The sequence below is a fragment of the Aquarana catesbeiana genome, linkage group LG05 (assembly GCF_042186555.1).
Source record: "Aquarana catesbeiana isolate 2022-GZ linkage group LG05, ASM4218655v1, whole genome shotgun sequence".
In the NCBI taxonomy this organism is placed as follows: Eukaryota; Metazoa; Chordata; class Amphibia; order Anura; family Ranidae; genus Aquarana; species Aquarana catesbeiana.
The window spans coordinates 454,814,540-454,833,495 of record NC_133328.1 but is presented as its reverse complement, the minus strand read 5'-3'; the positions used below and the strand labels follow the sequence as shown (position 1 = coordinate 454,833,495).

The 18,956-nt window shown below is 46.9% G+C and overlaps 1 protein-coding gene across 7 annotated transcripts in view; it reads right to left on the bottom strand.

Moving 5' to 3' along the window:
• Positions 1-18,956, bottom strand: part of MPPE1 (metallophosphoesterase 1) — a 137,096-nt gene that overhangs the window by 8,914 nt on the left and 109,226 nt on the right. The window contains exon 10 of one of the 7 annotated variants that reach the window (XM_073631324.1): positions 12,464-12,604. The exons of 3 other annotated variants lie outside the window; for them this stretch is intronic. In XM_073631324.1, the coding sequence (XP_073487425.1) occupies positions 12,512-12,604 (93 nt within the window). In that variant the 3' untranslated portion in view covers positions 12,464-12,511. Of the gene's footprint in view, positions 1-12,463; positions 12,605-15,459; positions 15,702-18,956 lie in introns of those variants that run through there. 3 more of the 7 variants (XR_012244503.1, XM_073631322.1, XR_012244504.1) reach the window with 3 other exon arrangements.

Below are 18,956 nucleotides of genomic sequence, written 5' to 3'. Positions count from 1 at the left end.
AAAATATTCCTCTCCCAAAACTCTAGCAAGTGGTCTCCTCAGTTCCCAGATGTTTACAGAGTAGTGTTAAAAGAAGGAGGGATGCTACACCATGGTAAAAAAGAAAGGCTGCACTCCAACAGAAACGATCCAATGTGATTTATTCCAATTGTAGTCAAAATAATTGGAACAACACTAAACACAGTGCTTCTTCAAAACTGGCTTGAAGAAGCACTGTGTTTAGTGTGAAACACGTTACCTACTGGGTCCTGTGTCATTGTATTGGTGGCTGTCATTTGACTTCAGGTGGAATAAATCACATTGGATCGTTTGTTGATGGCTTGCACCCAACACACATTGAGATTGCAGTGATTGCTCACCTGGAGCAGTGTTTTCTTCCTTTGAATTCTATGCCTTTCTTCAGACCGTCCAAAAGCACAAAGAGAGAATAGGACCTCCGAAAAGCAGCTGTCACAAAAAAGTACACGTGAATCCCACAAACCCCCTCCAGGGAGTGCAAAGCCGCCTCATTAGATGCGTCGGCCTAGGACACAGGGAAGGATACTGAAATAAAAATACGACGTCACCTTCGGAAGAGGGATAGCGACTAGGAAAGCAACTTTCTGCAAGAGCGTAAGTAAGGGAATACCCAAGATGCTTTCAAAAGGGAGGCTTCTGAAGAGCCAACACTAAATTCAAGGTCCTCAGCGGCAATGGGGAATGCACAGGGGGCACCACATGACGAACCCCTTGAATAAAAGTGCGGACCAAAGAATGCATAGCGAAGGGATGCTGAAAAAAAAAAACAGCCAGAGCAGAGACATGTGTCTTGATTGTATACAAAGCAAGCTTCTGTTCCACACTACGCTGCAGGAAGGCCAACACCTTAGTCACTGAAAAAAGAGCGAAGATGGAACCCCCCGGGTCTTTTCACCAAAACAATTTGGGCTCTCCAGTGCTATGATCTTCCAGAATGTAGACTTACAAGCCTTTATTGGACGATCCCCTGTCCATCCAAACCCAAATTACAATAGCCATGCCCTCAAGCCAGTGACGGTAAAACAGAGTGGAACACCGGCCCATGGGACATAAGGTCCTCTTTGAATAGGCAGCCACCAGGGAGCGTCTGCCACCAACCGAACCTTGTCACTGTACCACGAATGACGAAGCCAGTCCAGAGCCACCAAGATGACCGGGATCCATTCAACCCCATCCTGTGGAACAGACAAGGTATGAGATGGAGGAGTGGAAAGGCATAGATGAGATTGACCGGATCCCACAGCATCATTTGCACATCCGGTAGGTCCACCAGAGGATCTGATGATCTTGCCACGAACATGGAAACCTGGTTGAAGTGGAATACAAGGAGATCCACATTCGGCATCCCTTACCAAAGACAGGACTGATGAAATACCTCCAGGTGTAGGGGCCCCTTGCCCTGAACCAGCGCCTAATGGGCGAGATAGTCTGCTTGCCAGTTTCTAACACCTGGAGTGTGCACGGCGGACAGAGCCGGAACAAACCGTTCCACCCATCACCAGATGTGAAATGCTTCCAGCGCTGCCACTGCGCTACTCGTGTCTCCCTGAGACTGAAGGGTAGTGCTACAAACTGATAATGTGCATCCCAGATAGCAAAAACGTAGGGTACGCTGATGTCCCTTGCAGATGCAAAACTCCAGGTAAACATCCTTGATGTCTACAGATGCCCAAAATAAAAAAAAATCTCCCTGGTGAAGGAATGCCACCACCGAACAAATTGATTTCAGCTTGAACTTGTGGACCTGCACAAAAGGCATTCAGGCATCTTAGCAACTGCGAAGAGAGAGGATAAAATCCCCGAACCACCATGAGTCAGGCACCGGGACAATGATTTAAAGGAACACATCCTGCACATCCCTGTACAAGGCCTGCACACTATCTGCAGATTGGAGGGAAAGCACCTATCTGGCAGAAAGGATGAAATTCTAATTTATAGGCTGAGAGAATGATTTTGCGGACCAACTTATTGGAAATTAGGGAATTCCAAGTGCTCGTAAACCAGCAAAGGGGACCCCCCCCCAAAATATTCACGCAGAGGAGGACCTATCTGTGGGCTTAGAGGGCTTCCAGGGCCAGGGGCATTTGGCATCACCTGTGGGTGGCCTGAAAGGTTGAGGTCCCAGGGGAACAAAAAATCTGCTTGTTACCCGAGAAGCATGGTCCAACCTTCTAGTGTGGTTCCTTTCCCTTCTTGATCTGAGGGAGAAAGAAACTCTCACCATCTGTAAAATTCTTGATAATACCATCCAGCATAGCCTCAAACAGCCGGTCTCCCCGGAAGGCTGTTTCGGAAGTCTGGTCAGCCGACCAACAGTTGAGCCAAAGGACCCACCTAGAACTGCCGAAATGGAAAGTGTGGGGAGAAGTGGGGCCACATCAAGGGACATGTCACAAACGAACTTCAGCTCCTGGAACTACGTTTCCACAAATTTTACATATGCTTGAAGCATCTGGCTGGAAATCAAGGCTCGTAGCAAAACCTTTTACTCATTCGGACAGCGTCTGAGACACCAGGGCTGTGACCACACAGGCCAGAGCACTGATCCGCAGGGTCCTTAAAGGAGGTAGATTCCTCCACTGGGATCACCAAGGCCTTATGGAGCCAGGAGATAGGTGGATCCACCACCAGAGGAATAGTCCACTTCCTCAGAGGGGCCTCCTCAAGGGGTCCTCATGAATCGCCTAAGGAGTACAAATGAATGCCTCGGACAACCCCCATCCTGCATACAAGTAAGGGAGACTTCGCAGCTCGAGCCGGCTGTTGGGCACCAGGAGTAGGGAGGGGCGAACTTTTGGTGCTCGGACGTTCGGCGAAGAGCCAAACAAACGGTCGGTCCGGCCCCCCGAACCGACCACAATGCATTGCGGCTCTAGCTTCAGCCAATCAGGGCACAGAGCACTGTCAGAGTCATAACTGGACACTGTCATCATGACTTTATCCAATCATGGCTCATTCCCGCCCCAAAGTATAAAAGTATTCTTTCAATGGCAGCCATTTCCAGTGTGATTTTGGCGTGGAGAGAGATAGAACAGGGCTCTGTTCAGTGCTATTAGTTAATGTGCTATTTTGCTTCAATTGTCAGTGTAGAATATTAGTGTCAGTGTCAGTCTAGGGGTAGTGTGAGTGTAGTGAGGAGGACCGTCATTCAGCTTTGCATAGTGTGCAGCTAGAGTAGGGACAGCTCATAGTTTCACTGTAGTGTAAAAAAACCGTGTCATTCATACATACATTAGTGTAGCGTAGGGACAGCTCAGATAGTGTCAGTGTAGTGTAGTGAGATCGTGTCAGTAATCTTGACATTAGTGTATAGCTAGTGTAGGGATAGTTCGGATAGCGTCAGTGTAGTGATGGTTGAACACCGTATATTTGATTGCGTTACTGCTAGTTTAATGCCATATAGTTCTGTGTGCGTTACTGCCAGTTTAAAGCCATATAGTTCTGTGCGTCACTGTACGTTTGGCGCATTATATTGCAGTATATTATAGTGTATCCATGGAGTGTGTCTGTGTAGTGTGAGTACTCAAATTAAAGTGCACCAAACACCACTTTACATTGATTAAAGTGCATCTACGTACAGATTTCCACTTCTTTACATTTGCTTATAAGCACCGCTCCCTCCCAATAATGTCTGGGAGGACAACAAGGAGAGGCAGACTTTTCTTGGCCCTGTAAGGGGGCCAGCAACACATGTGTCCACAGGCAAAGGTGGACGTGGTGGTCAGTCCTCAGGCAGGGCATCATTTCCTCTGTTTAGTGAGTTTTCCCGTGCTATCCAGCCATAGCATGCAGAGGAGGTGGTGGACTGGCTTACTAAACCTTCCTCATCCACTGTCACGCAAGCAGAGACAAGTGTGCAGTCCCCTGCAGTTGCCAGAGTGGATAAACCTGCTTCCGTGTCCACATCTATTCCTGCCATAGCCCCAACATCAGCCATTGAGGAGTCAGCTGAATTATTTGACCACAGCGTCAGCCGCTTGCTTCTTGATGATGCCCAGCCATTACTGGATTCAGATGTTGATTCTGAGGTTGAGGATGACAGGAACATGAGCCTAGAAAGAGGGGAGAACACTGGTAGACAAACTAGCATTCATGTTCCCCCAGATGCAGCGTATTGCCAAGTTGTCTCCAGTGGTAATGATGATGAGGTCACTGATGTGACTTGGGTGCCAGATAGAGCAAAGGAGGAAACTGAAGGTGAGGGGTCACAACTAGGGATGAGCCCGATGTTCGAGTCAAACGTAAGTTTGACTCGAACATCGGGTGTTCGCCGAATAGGGAACAATTTGGGGTATTCGCCGCAAATTCGAAAGCCGCAGAACACCCTTTAAAAGTCTATGGGAGAAATCAAAAGTGCTAATTGTAAAGGCTTATATGCATGGTATTGTCATAAAAAGTGTTTGGGGACCTGGGTCCTGCCCCAGGGGACATGTATCAATGCAAAAAAAAAGTTTTAAAAACAGCCGTTTTTTTGGGAGCAGTGATTTTAATAACGCTTAAAGTGAAACATTAAAAGTGAAATATTCCTTTAAATTTCATACCTGGGGGTGTATATAGTATGCCTGTAAAGTGCGCATGTTTCCGTATTTAGAACAATCCCTGCACAAAATGACATTTCTAAGGGCAAAAAAGTAATTTAAAACTACTTGCGGCTATAATGAATTGTCGGTCCCGGCAATACAGATAAAAGAAGTCATTGAAACAAAAGGGCATGGGGTCCTCCCAGTCCATTACCAGTCCCTTTGGGTCTGGTATGAATATTAAGGGGAACCCCAAACCAAAATTAAAAAAAAAAAAAATTGCGTGGGGTCCCCCCAAATTCCATACCAGGCCCTTCAGGTCTGGTATGGATATTAAGGGATACCCCGTACCAATTTTTTTTTTTAAATGGCGTGAGGGTCCCCCTCAAAATCCATAACAGACCTGAAGAGCCTGGTATGGAATTTGGGGGGACCCCCACGCAATTGTTTTTTAAAATTTTGGTCCATACCAGACCCTTATCCGAGTATGCAACCTGGCAGGCCGCAGCAAAAGAGGGGGGACGAGAGAGCGCCCCCTCTCCTAAACTGTACCAGGCCACATGCCCTCAACATGGGGAGGGTGCTTTGGGATAGCCCCACCACCCCCCTCTGACGCACGTGGACTTACCTATGGCTTTCCTGGGGCGTCAAAGGAGGGCTGGGCCAGCTGGCTTCCCCTCCTTCCTAGCCCCTCCCCTACATGTATTCGACACAGGGCTTGTCACGTATCTTCATCAGGGTGATTCTGGTGAATCTTCGACTGTATTATTATTTATGATGATATTTGTACCAGATGTATTTACTTATTAATTTATGGTTTACATTCATGTATTAGTACGTAGATATTTTGATTAGCACTTGCACTTTAGGATATGGATTGCTTTTGAGTACTGGATATTATATCAGATTTGTTTGAAGTTAAATCATTATTTAAAATATTGGCAATATATTCATTTATTGAAGGTTTATAATATATTTATGTATAAGTTTGCAGGTACCTTTTTTTTATGTAATCTTTATTTATACTTTGACATAACAATCAAAAAGAAAAGGACAAAAAACTGATCAAAACAAAGAAAAAGTAGAAACAGCAGTACAAATCTGTCCAATTGTGTATCTGAACAAAATACAAAATATTAGGCCCGATTGGCCATCCATCATAGAGGGTATGAGAGACGGATGCGTCAGCTTTGTGGTCATAAGAACATAGGAGTCATATCACTATCAATTTGTCTCTAGCCCTGCTACCAGACATAAGCGGTATTCGTGAACAGATTCTACCGAATCGGGAAGATGAGTATAGCCAAGTGGCAAACATATTCAGGAAATGCGGATCCTTAGGATCAAAACCAGAGAACAGAAATAATAAGAAAAGAAAAAGAGTGCACTCATATCAGTTGTGTGAGTATTCCTGCAGCGAATACCTCAGCTGGTCAGTTCAGATCAAAAGTTATTCTGATATTTATTCTCCTCCTGTCGGGGTTGGGTCTCTTGGTTGTCGGTGCCAGCCCCCTCAACATAGTGAATCCAAGTGGCCCATATTCCATACCATTTGTCATGTCTGTCTTTGCACTTCGCCATCCATTCCTCTGTAGCCATAATATAATTCATCAAACGGATCCAATCAGATCGGCTTGGGGTTTGGCTACTTTTCCAGTGAATGGGGATTAATCTCCTAGCCGCGTTTAGAAGATGAGGTAGTACCGACTTTCGGTAAAGGCTGAGAGGAATGGTGGGGATATGCAGGAGAAAGCCCATTGGAGAGTCAGGGAGGTCCATATCTAGTATATGGTTTATTTGGGTTCTGATGTCTTGCCAATAAGGCTGCAAATTAGGGCAGTCCCACCATATGTGTAGAAAGGAACCCCTTTCCTCACACTCCCGCCAGCAAGTGGCTGAGGAGGTCGGGTATATTTTTGCGAGTTTAGTGGGGACCCTGTACCATCTAGTTAGTACCTTAACCACTAGCTGCTCACCCACTGTCATATGACTGCAGGATGAGGCAGCTCTTGTTCTGGGCGGACGTCATGACGTGACCATCTTCCCGAGCCACCAGGGGGCGCGTGTGCCTGCCATGTCACTGGGGACCCGATGCGCGTGCCCGGCAGCCGCGATGTCCGCCGGGCACCCGCGATTGCCCAGCAACTGAGCAGGACCATGGATCTGTGTGTGTAAACACACAGATCCGCGTCCTGTCAGAGAGGAGAGGAGACCGATGTGTGTCCCTTGTACATAGGGACACCGATCAGTCACCTCCCCCAGTCAGTCCCCTCCCCCCACAGTTAGAATCACCTCCCTAGGACACACATTAACCCCTCGTTCACCCCCTAGTGTTAACCCCTTCCCTGCCAGTCACATTTACACAGTAATCAATGCATTTTTATAGCACGGATCGCTGTATAAATGTGAATGGTCTCAAAAATGTGCCAAAAGTGTCCGATATGTCCGCCGCAATAACGCAGTCACAATAAAAATCGCAGATCGCCGCCATTACTAGTAAAAAAAAAAAAAAATTATAAAAATGCTATAAATCTATCCCCTATTTGGAGACGCAAACCAATCAATATACGCTTATTGCGATTTTTTTTACCAGAAATATGTAGAATACGTATCGGCCTAAACTGAGGGAAAAAATTGTTTTTTCAAAAAAAATTTGGATATTTATTATAGCAAAAAGTAAAAAATATTGTTTTTTGTTTAAACTTGTCCCTCTTTTGTTTATAGCGCAATAAATAAAAAACGCAGAGGTGATCAAATACCACCAAAAGAAAGCTCTAATTTGTGGGGAAAAAAATGATAAAAATTTCATTAGGGTGCAGTGTAACATGACAGCGCAATTGTCATTCAAAGTGCGACAGCGCTGAAAGCTGAAAAATGGCTTGGGCAGGAAGGGGGTGAAAGTGCCCTGTATTGAGGTGGTTAAACCTGTTCTCCTGCATTTTCATATCAACAGAGCTGGAATGAGTAAGGCAGTACAAATGGTCCAGCTGCATGTCAGTAAAGTCTCTGTAACGACACCCCGAGTATGAAAGGGGTTAAAGTCGTTTAAGACATTCCATTCCCAAACACAAAGGCAGCTACCAAACACTCCGATCAGCCGAACAAGAAACCCATACGAATAACTCTCCCCCCAAATACGAGACAAGGCTCTGTCTTGAGGGTCAAACAGGAATCAGCTCATTTATTTTCACACATGGACACAACAGATAAAATAACTCAGAGACTCTTTCTCCCCACCCTTGGAAAACCGGGGGGGGCCAAACTGTCCAATGACAATGGACACACCTGGTCAGCATAAGTCAGCATAAGTCTTGTCAGCAAGGAGAGCTGCTGAAGGAATCTCCCCTCCCTCCATAGAAATACACATCCTGTGATCCAAGGCAGACAAACACAACAGACAATAGAATACAGCCCCACCCCAAACTAGCACAGCAAATAGTACACAACACAATCAGACAGCACACATATATACAGCATTGAGTCTGACTAGCACAGATCATAGTGGGGTTCTCATTTACCTTGTGCCCCTATTAGTGACTCCCATCACAATGGTATATCCAGGGTCCCCAGAGTCTGTGTGTCTTGGGGGACATGGACCTGAATCTAAAGTCATGCCACCTCAAGGGTCCCCAGGCATACAGCTCACAAAGAGCACCATTCCCCCAAATGCCAGGGCCCATAATCGGTTGGCAAGAGGCTGGCATTCAGTCCCCTCCAAAAGCCTCTGTCCCGGCTAGGTCTGTCAGAGTCTCTTTCCCACTCTCTAATATATATGGGTTTCCCCAGGGGTACCCATCTCAATAACAGCTTATAGAGGACAGATATAGAGTGCAGGATTGGATTTGCAGACATGCACAGCTTCTCAAAAGGGGTGGAGGAAGTGGGGGAGCGTATGGCTTGGTGTAAACCACGCGCAAAGTGCTGAAGCTGCCCATATCTCTATCCATCTAACGGGAATCCACCATATTGGGCTCTGGGTTCCTCCAAAGGGATCAATCCCTGGTCTTGGAAGAACCTGCCACATCTCACCTCACCATCTGCTGTCCAGGTGCGAAAGAAAGACGGGTGTTCCCACGGGGCAAACCAGGGGAAGCCTCTTAGGGGCGCCAGTGGGGAGCAAGCTGTCCTGAGTTGTTTAGGGTATCCCATAACTTTAAAGCATGAGCCGTCATTGGGGAAACATATGCAGACCAGACAGGCCTCTATATGCCTGGGGTAGCCAGGTGGCATGTGATAAGTTGCGGCCTGCCAAAAATTTTTCTAACGATACCCATACCTTAGTGGATACCCCATGGTGCCAGTCCAATATCCGCTGCAGAGCGATCGCCTTATAATATTTGTGTATATCTGGGACGCCCAGGCCTCCCAGCCACTTAGGTCTCTGTAAGGTGCAAAGCGCCAACCGAGGGCCTCGTCCCTGACAGATATATTTTAGGAACACACTATTAAGGCTCAAAAAGAAAGACCTGGGTAAAGAAATAGGCACCATTTGTAGGTAGAACAGAATGCGAGGTAGCACGTTCATCTTTAACACACTGACTCGGCCCATCCATGAAAAGGTCTCCCTGTCCCATCTATGTAGATCTGATTTTATAGTGGATAATAGCTGGGCGTAATTACTATTATACAACTGAGAACAAAGGGGGGAAGATAAACCCCAGGTATTTCAGGTGATTACTGCACAAGGTGAAGGAGAAAGGGGATTGCAGCCGTGTACGCAAACTCGGGGAGATGTTTAAGGACAGGATCTCCGACTTATGTGTAATTGATTTTGAAGTTAGCGATAGAGCTGAAGGTCTGCAATTCATCCATGATATTGGGGAGAGAGATCAACGGGTCAGCCACATAAAACAAGACACAGATAGTTTGTGTTCCTGTGGCCCAACACCAAAGCCCTTCATGTTAGGATTGGGGCAAATCTTGTTGAGCAGTGGCTCCAGGGTGAGGGTGAAGATAAGAGGGGATAATGGCACCTCTGTCTGGTTCCATTCTCAATAGGGAAGGTGTCCGAAAGCACACCGTTCACCTTGACTCGGGCTTTGGGATGGCTATATAGCGAGAGTACCCAGGAGAGCATTTTAGGGCCCAGTCTCATTTTAGTCAGTACAGCTCGGAGGTATGTCCAGTTCACCCTATCAAACGCCTTTTCCGCGTCAGTGGAGAGCAGGGGACAGGGTGGATGATTGGTCAGTGTCTGCGCCCAGTGGATCAACTGAATGGCCCACTTTGAATTGTCTCTCACTTCCCTGCCGGTAATAAACCCCATTTGGTCTGGGTGTATGATAGATGGCATTATGGGTTGAAGGCGGTTCGCTAAAATCTTTGCCAAGATTTTGATGTCTGTGTTTAGGAGCGATATTGGTCTATAGCTGCTAGAGACCGTGTGATCTTTCCCGTTTTTGGGTAGCACCGTAATATGGGCCAATAGGCCCTCTTTGGGCATAGTGGTGCCCAAAGCTAATGCGTTAAAATAGGTACACATAGGGTCGGATAGTACTGGAAGGAAAGTGCTATAATAGGCATTCGTGTATCCGTCAGGGCCTGGGCTTTTCCTTTTCGGAAGTTCTTTAACCACAGTTTCTAGCTCTGTCTGGGTAATGGCAGCCTCCAGGCGTTTTCTGGTTTGGGCAGTAAGTTGGGGGGCTTGGGACTCTGTCAGGTAGTCCAAGATATGGCCTTGTTTCTGGTCTGCTGTCAGATTGGGTAGCCTGGTAGGAGCTGGTATAGCTGGGCGTAGTATTCTCTAAAGGCTGCTCCTATCTTAGATGAGTGGACTACAGGTGGGCGTTTCCTGGCTTGAAGTTTATGTACATGGCCTGAGGCCTGCAATCTCTTTAGGGCTCTGGCTAGCAATCGCCCACATTTGTTCCCGTATTCGTAAAATTTATGAGAGACGTGGCGTAGGCAGGCACGAATCCAGGTGTCTAGTAAGGCGGTACTCTGCTAAGTGCTTTCTTCAATCTCGCACCCTGGGATATGAGCTCCCCCCTGATCACCGCCTTGTGACCCTCCCAGATGAATACCATCTCTACGTCTGCTGTTGAATTTTCAGCAAAGTATCAGGAGATCGAATCGGATACACTTTTAGATGCTATAACATCATCCAAAATATTCTCATTCAGGCGCCAGGTGCATGACCTGGCGTCAGAGGACAGCGGATGTATAGATAGGGACACCGGGGCGTGGTCTGATAGGGTGATAGAGCCTATCGACTCACTGGATAGGGTCTCCAGGGAGAATTGATCCATGATCAACAGATCAATGCAGGTGTAAACTAGAGGTCGACCGATATGGGTTTTTCTCTGGCCGATGCCGATACCGATATTTAGAAATTGGGGCGGCCGATGGCTGATATATGATGCTGATTTTTGTGGCCGATATTTTAGGCCGATTTAAAAAAAAAAAAAAAAAGACCTCACCCACTCCACTTCTCCCTGCTTGCTCCTGTCACTCTACCACACACTTGATGTCCTTAGTACAGATGGCACTGGCTGTGGCAGGTGGCACTGGTTGGCTTAGGCAGGTGGCACTGGCTGGCACTGGCAGGTGGCACTGATTAGTGGCACTGGTTTGGAACTGACATGGCACTGGCAGGTGGCGCTGGCACGTGGCACTGATTGGCAGGTGGCACTGGTTGGCACTGATTGGCAGTGGCACTGGAAGGTGGCACTGGAAGGTGGCACTGGTTGGCACTGGAAGGTGGCACTGGCAGGTGGCACTGGTTTGAAACTGGCAGGTGGCACTATTGGCACTGGCAGGTGGCACTGATTGGCGTGGCACTGGCAGGTGGCACTGATTGGTGTGGCACTGGCAGGTGGCACTGATTGGCAGGGCACTGGTTTGAGGAGGCAGGTGGTACTGGCAGGCACTGGTTGGCACTGGTAGGTGGCACTAATTGGTGGTGGCACTGGCAGGCACTGGTTGGCACTGGCAGGTGGCACTGGGTGGCAGGTGGCACTGACAGATGACACTGCTTGGCACTGGCAGGTGTCACTGGGTGGCAGGTGGCACTGATTGGCAGTGGCACTGGTTGGCATTGGAAGGTGGCACTGGTTTGGAACTGACATGGCACTTGTTGGCACTGGCAGGTGGCACTGGTTGGCACTGGCAGGTGGCACTGGTTGGCACTGGCAGGTGGCGCTGGCACATGGCATTGATTAGCAGGTGGCACTGATTGGCAGTGGCACTGGGTCCCAGCCACCCCCGACATCAACCTCAATTCTGAAAGATCCCTCTCTCTCTCCTCTCTGTTACGTGCCAGCTTCACACACTCAGCGGCTCTGGCAAGCATCAAGGTAATGTTAAATATCGGCCTAATTTTGATAATAATCGGCCGATTCCGATTTATCAAAAATGGCCAGATATATCGGTCGACCTCTAGTGTAAACGGCATGAGTAGCCGAATAGTAGCTGAAGTCTGTCGGTGGGGTGGAGTAGTCTCCAGCAGTCAATAAGGTGATGACATTGTAGGGTTTTTCTGAAATTTTTGAGGAAAGCAAATGAGTGGGTGGAACGCCCTGTAGATGTGTCCATCTTAGGGTCTGGGCTGATGTTGAAATCTCCCCCCAAAATCAATTGGTCCTCCCTGAAATGGGAGAGGGAATCCAAGAGGGAATCTAGGATGGTGAGTTGGTGAGTATTTGGAGCGTACACGGTTGCAAAGGTAAATTTATGGCCTAGGATGGTGCCCTTGATAAAACGTACCTGCCATTGGAGTCAGTCGTCAACTGGTCTACCAGGACAAAGGGGCATTGCTTATGTATGGTTATGGCAACTATGGCTTGATTTAGCCTGAGAGGAGTTGCTGAGAAACCATTGGGAGTATAGGTGGGTGGGAAGGCGGGGGACCGAGTCAGTGCGAAAGTGCGTCTCTTGCAATAGAAGAATCTGTGCCCCCATGCGTTTGGTTTCGAGCCACAACTTACTGCGTTTATTAGGCGATCCCACCCCTCGGACGTTATACGATACCATTTTCAGGGAAGCCATAAGGTGATGAGGTCATAGAGGAGTCCCCGATCAGGAGGGAGAAGAGACCTGCAGGTGTTTGATTTGTGAGTCAATGAGTGCTGAGGAGACAGAAAACAAACATAAGAACCTGAAGAACAGAAAACCATCAAAACATACAACACAATCAGCAGGGAAGTCGCCTTAAAGGCCTCCCTAGATATCCAACCACTACTAGTCGGGCACCTCCACCCGGGCATCCACAAGGAGGGTGGAGGTCAGCGAGTAACGTGGGGTCCCAAACGCGGAACATAACTCCTATGAGTTGACCTATGTGGGGGAAGTGGCACAGCACTAGGTGCGAGCCCGCAAAAAAGAACCACCCCCGTATATCATGAAGAGCATAGCAACATTAAAGATGTGCCAGCCCGGTGTGTTGTTACCACAGCAGCAGTATAAAATGTTTTTGATACAACACCCTGGGGAGGGTGGAGGGGGACCCTGTAAACAGAAACAAAGGTTAAACATTCAGTTTAACCTTTGAGTCTTTCAGGGTCTCCTTTGGAAGGGAGGATGTTGGGGAGACTGCGACGTGGCCCGGTGAGGGTCTTCTCCAGACCTGCGCCTGTTCCGGCCCCTGTGACATGAGCTGCGCCAGGGCTGTGGGCATGCGGGGATCTCCGGAGCGGACCTCCAGTCCGGGACATCAATGGTGGGTAAGCCCAGGTGTTGCAAGAACTGCAACAGTTCATCTTTGGTGCGCAAAATAACCTGTCGGCCATCTTTGGTCACCAACAGGTGAAATGGGAAGCCCCATCTGTAAGTCAGCTTTGCATCCTGCAGGGCCTCAAGTAGTAGCTTAAGGGCCCGGCGTTGCATCACGGTGCGTCTAGAGAGATCCGGGAAAAGACAGCTTTCCTCCATCAAAGTCCACGTGGTGGACATCTCTGACGTGAAACATTATGCTTTCCTTCAGGAAATACTTGTGTAGTTTGCAGAAGATATCCCATGGCTTGTCCGGATCGTCCGAAGGTGGACGGAAGTCCCTATGAGCACAGTCTATCGCTATATGGTCAGGTGCGTTACGGCCAAGAACCTGTTTTAAAAGACCTTGCAGGGAAGGCACTATGTCCCTTGGGCCAGTAGCTTCAGGCATGCCTCTGATGCGGATGTTAACTCTGCGACTTCTGTCCTCAAAGTCATCCATCTGATCAATTAAGGAGTTAAATCGGCGGTCCTGTGTCTTACAGCGTTCATGGAGGGCTTGCAGGGCAGGTGTGACTACTTCCCATTGTGCCTCCAGATCCTCCCTTCTCCCTCCAATGTGTGCTTTATCGGCCTGCAGTGCCTCAATGTCCTGCCTAAAGGCCTTCTCAACCCTGTTGGCAAACAGTTCAGGGTCAGCTTTAGTGGGGGGGCGAGGATATGGGCCATTAAGTCTGCGTCCCCCATTACATACCCCATCGTTGCAGGGGGTACGGAGCTGGCGGGTGAGGTGGGGGGAGGGAGAGATGGTAGCTGTGGAGAGTGGATGGGGAGGCTGCATGTGCAGCCTGGTATTTACCGGTCGGCGCCATCTTGTATTCATTTAGTGCGGTATTATTTACTATACAAGGGGAACACACATCCCTGGTAACAACGGACTGGAAAGGGGCACAATCACCACCCAGGCGGAAATTCCCTGACCAGGGACCCCCGGCAGGCTCCAGCCCTCTTCTGTATTGGAGCGAAAAACAAGCAGGGTAGGGGCTAATAGGGCTAATGCCCCAGACAAGATGGTGCGAGGCACAGCTCACCCAGTAACAACCCCTCTAGCTCCGCCCATCTGGCATGAGCACCAGGCTGCCTGGTCCAAGACCACACAAAAATGACCAACGGCTGCAGCCAATAGGGTCCAGCGCATGTGTTGCCCATCCTGAAACAGAAGGCAGCTGCCCATAGCCAAAATGGCAGCTCTGGAGCCCACTCAGTAGGCCTGCAAAGCTGCGGCCTACATTTCTGGCTGGCTCGACTGTGTGGTGCACTCCCACCTGCCGGCGGGTCCAGCAGGAGACCTAGGACCAGGCTGCAGCCAACAAGCATTAGCTCAGGGCTGGAGGCTGAAATGCTCCCAGGGGGCAAGCCCACACCTCACGTCCCCCACAGGGAGCCCTGATGACAGCTATGATGGGTTGCCACAGGATAGACCTCGCCACAACTACAGCCTCTACCGGACTGCCAGGAGAAGTTCATCCATCAAAGGGCCCAGGTAGAACATGTGATCCACAGCGCCGCAGGCAAACCCCACGTCTCGGAGGGAGGGAAGGGGGGAAATCGACCAACATAAGGGGAGGAGGGGACCCCACAGGACCGACTACCTGCACGCCAAACCGCATCCAGAGATCGAGGGGAGGGGGCATTTCTACTTAGCAATCAAGCGGAGCAAGCTGGTAAGGCTCCTGTGATAGATCCTCCTCTCCACCAAAGTGGGGGGCTGTCGGCCAGGCAGGGGTAGCACAATAACACACACTATAGGCGCTCGGTCATGTGTGTCCCCACAAGATGTTTAACTTGCTAGCCACTCATGGGGTATCGTCCCTGCCAACCAAGCACAGAGCAAGCGGTCTGTGCACCTTGCTGGTCAGGCTGAGGTGACCACTGGATCTAGATTATCCAGCCAGACTGTCGATAGAAGATCTCCGCAGACAAAATCCAAAATTCCATGGAAAAAAAAAAAAGTTGTGAGACTACAAGTCCCAGCAGAACAACACAACTCAGTGAGGACTGCCCATAGGGGGAGCAAAGTCTTTTTTCTGCCTATTGTTCTACTCCTGTAGGTGGGGTTTTAAAACCCTGTCTGATCATGGATGAAGAAAAAGCAGCTGTGTCTGTAAATGAACATAAAAGAAATGGTTTTTTTTACCTCAATACATTCACTGCATTGAGGTTAAAAATGTTTTACAGTTTGCTGTCCACTCCAACCTCCCTAAATGCTTACCTGAGTCCCCAATCAATCCACAGCTGGATCTTCTTCTCTTTCTCTTCACACAGGGACTAAGGCAACAGCAGAAGCCATTGTCAGGCAACCGCTGTGAGGAGGAAATGGGGGGCTTGGCCAAGCCACACATGTGCCCCCATAGCAAGCGGTTTTCTACGAAGACACACAGAGAAGTAGAGGAGCCAAGATCGCCAGTGGGAGACCCTAGAAGAGAAGGATCGGGACCGCTCTGTGCAATACCACTGCACAGAGCAGGTGAGTATAACATTTATTATTTTAATTTTTAAAAAAGCCTTTAGTAACATTTTAAACATTTGACATGTTTTCTATTATGAATAAAATATGGGTTTATGAGATTTACAAATCATTACATTTTGTTTTTATGTAGATTTTACACAGTGTGCCTTTTTTGGAATTGGGGTTGTACTATTACTATCTTAAAGACTGTGAACCACACTAACAAACCTATTTTGTGCACTGACGACAAAGGAAATCCCCAAACTAAAGTATAACTTAAAAGGATATTGTTTTTTACAATTATAATAAAGTGGAAAGAGGATTGTACCACTGATTTTTATTATTATGATATGTTTTATTGCTGCGTGTCCTGGTTTATATTCTTGCCTTCCTCCGGATCAACTGTGGGAATAGGATTGTGCATATGGAGGTTTTCTTTTAGTTTTTTCTATTAGTTAACCTTGATGGTCTTTTTTTTTCAACTTGAGTAACTAACTATGTAATCAATGTCACAAAGACTAAGACCACTTTCACACTGACAACGCCCGCTTTTCGGCCACTAGCGGGGCTGTTTTAACCCCAAAAAAAGGGGTTAAAAAACTACTGTTTTGTTGCGTCAGTCAATGGGAGGAGAGGCACATCCCATTGACGGACGCGTACGAGCTCGCCGCTCATTGGTGATATGTTATATTGCTGTGTTTTCATGTGAGTACCTTTAAAGAAGAAGGAAAAGAATTGCGCTAGGTGCAAAAAATGTGAATACAAAATGTGAATGAAAAAATGGTCCTGCAGCTATACACTATAACCCCAATATAAGGGCACCATAAACATATACAAATTAAAAGTGCAGCGCTGGACTGAGTGATGTAAGCGGGTAATGATAAACTCTATAAATATGTCAATATAGCAAAATCACAGTGAAAAAATAAATAACAGTCATTAATAACAAAACAACGGTGCATTGAGTGCTCATAAATAGTGAATTATATATTAAAAACAAATAAACCAAAATTTGTGTCATAAAAGTCCAAAAATTTTGATAGGTAGATGTTCTTATACAGGGTCAGGGATCAATCTTCACCATTCAGTGTTGCCCACCACCTGATAGTAAAAATGGAGGCTTACCAGAAAGCCTGTGACCGCCCTTATGCAGGGAGGTCCAAACAGGCTTAGTAGATAGAAATGGGCTGCTGTAGGGATACTCCAGAGGATACTGCTGGACAGACACACCAACCGCCTTCATACACGGCCAGCCGGCAATAGCTGGAGGTGCCTCACACGATCCTTTCCTGGGATCTCTTCACATAGGGCAGTTATAGTGGCTCCCTCCTCTGCTGCCTCTTCCAGCAATATCTTCTCTCTACTCCCACATGAAACTTCCTGTCTGTAGCTGACATCATGTCCTGTCTGTATTCCCTGTGACCGCCCTGAGTAAGGGCGGTCACAGGCTTTCTGGTAAGCCTCCATTTTTACTATCAGGTGGTGGGCAACACTGAATGGTGAAGATTGATCCCTGACCCTGTATAAGAACATCTACCTATCAAAATTTTTGGACTTTTATGACACAAATTTTGGTTTACTTGTTTTTAATATATAATTCACTATTTATGAGCACTCAATGCACCGTTGTTTTGTTATTAATGGTTGTTTTGTTATTAATGACTGTTATTTATTTTTTCACTGTGATTTTGCTATATTGACATATAGAGTTTATCATTATCTGCTTACATCACTCAGTCCAGCGCTGCACTTTTAATTTGTATGTGAGTACCTTTGCCTTAATAAACTTAGGCTGTTTGCAATTTATATACTACACTATGTGGCATCCCCTTATTTCTATTTATGGCCACTACACCTCTGGAGGGACCTAGAGTCTGGAGAACAGAGCCGAGTCCAGGTTTATGAAAAGGAGCCAGTATCAGCTTTGCTGTTTACGCTGTTACCCCAGTAAGATGTGGTAAGGGACCATTACTTACTAGTGCAGGATTCTTGTCACGAAGAGGAGTTTCCCCGGTTGATACACCTTATGGCATACACTCACTATATGCCCTTTGAAGAATCATCTTGTTTAGTGTGAAGTCACTGGATGTTTTATTAACACACTATGGACTAATACCTCTGTCACTTACTTTATTTTATTTATTTCACTAGGCACTATATTGTGTACCTTCCTATATGTATACAATGTATTTGGCATCTATGTAGAATATCTGTCACTGTGTGTATTTTCACATTAGACACGCTGAGATTACAGTGTACCCCTATATGTACATGATACACACAATTGCAGTATTTTTGCACTGTATCGTATTACATTTTTTCACCAGCTGCATTTATATTTATCTATGAACATACCACGACTTAATATTGTATCTATGCTTTTATGGTTTTGAGTATTTTTGTGTATACCCCTATTTGGGCACTATATGTGTTTGCACTGAAGTGTTTGGCACCGTGTCACCTGTTTGAACACTATTTACACTATTAGCAAGTATATTTTTTATTGTATTATCTATGCACTTGGCACTTGATTTTTTTTGCTCCATAGCCTACATTGTGATACTAAATCCGTATACGCATTTACCCATTAGGAGTTGTGATATACACTACTTCCTTGGACAATAGTATCTATCTACTACTGGATTAGCGCAGCACCATACTCTCCATCTATTTCCAGCGCTAAAGCGCCTGTAAACCGCCCCAGTGTGAAAGGGGTCTTAAAGTGAGGGTAGATCCAAAATTGTTAAGCTTGCACCAGGAAAAAAAAAAGGAAATCTTCCAATGACAACTACCTAAAAGGGAACCTCCCCTACACTACCCACAATGGAAAAGAAAGTTATAGCTTGGCTTTAGATATACTTTAACATGGGGGGGGGGGGTTATATAATTTTATGTCAGGGCATATTTGTAAACCAGTGACATTCACCAAACATTCACATGTAGTGCCAGAAAGATTCACCTGCGATCAATATTTATTGAATGTCACATTTTCTGCTGACACTTGACAGGCTTGACATATGCAGCCTGGCAGGGTCTTACACAGGGTACAGGCAGAAAAGGACACAGCACCACCAATCCTCCATTTTTTTTATTTTAACTTTTATCAGATGCCATTAGGGTTACTAATAAATATATGCCATGCCAAATCTGACCTTGTCACAGAACTAAGCCAAAAGTACCAAATAATTCACTACTGTGCAGAAGTTTTAGGCAGGTGTGAAAATGCTGTAATTTAAGAATACTTTAAGAATACTTTCAGA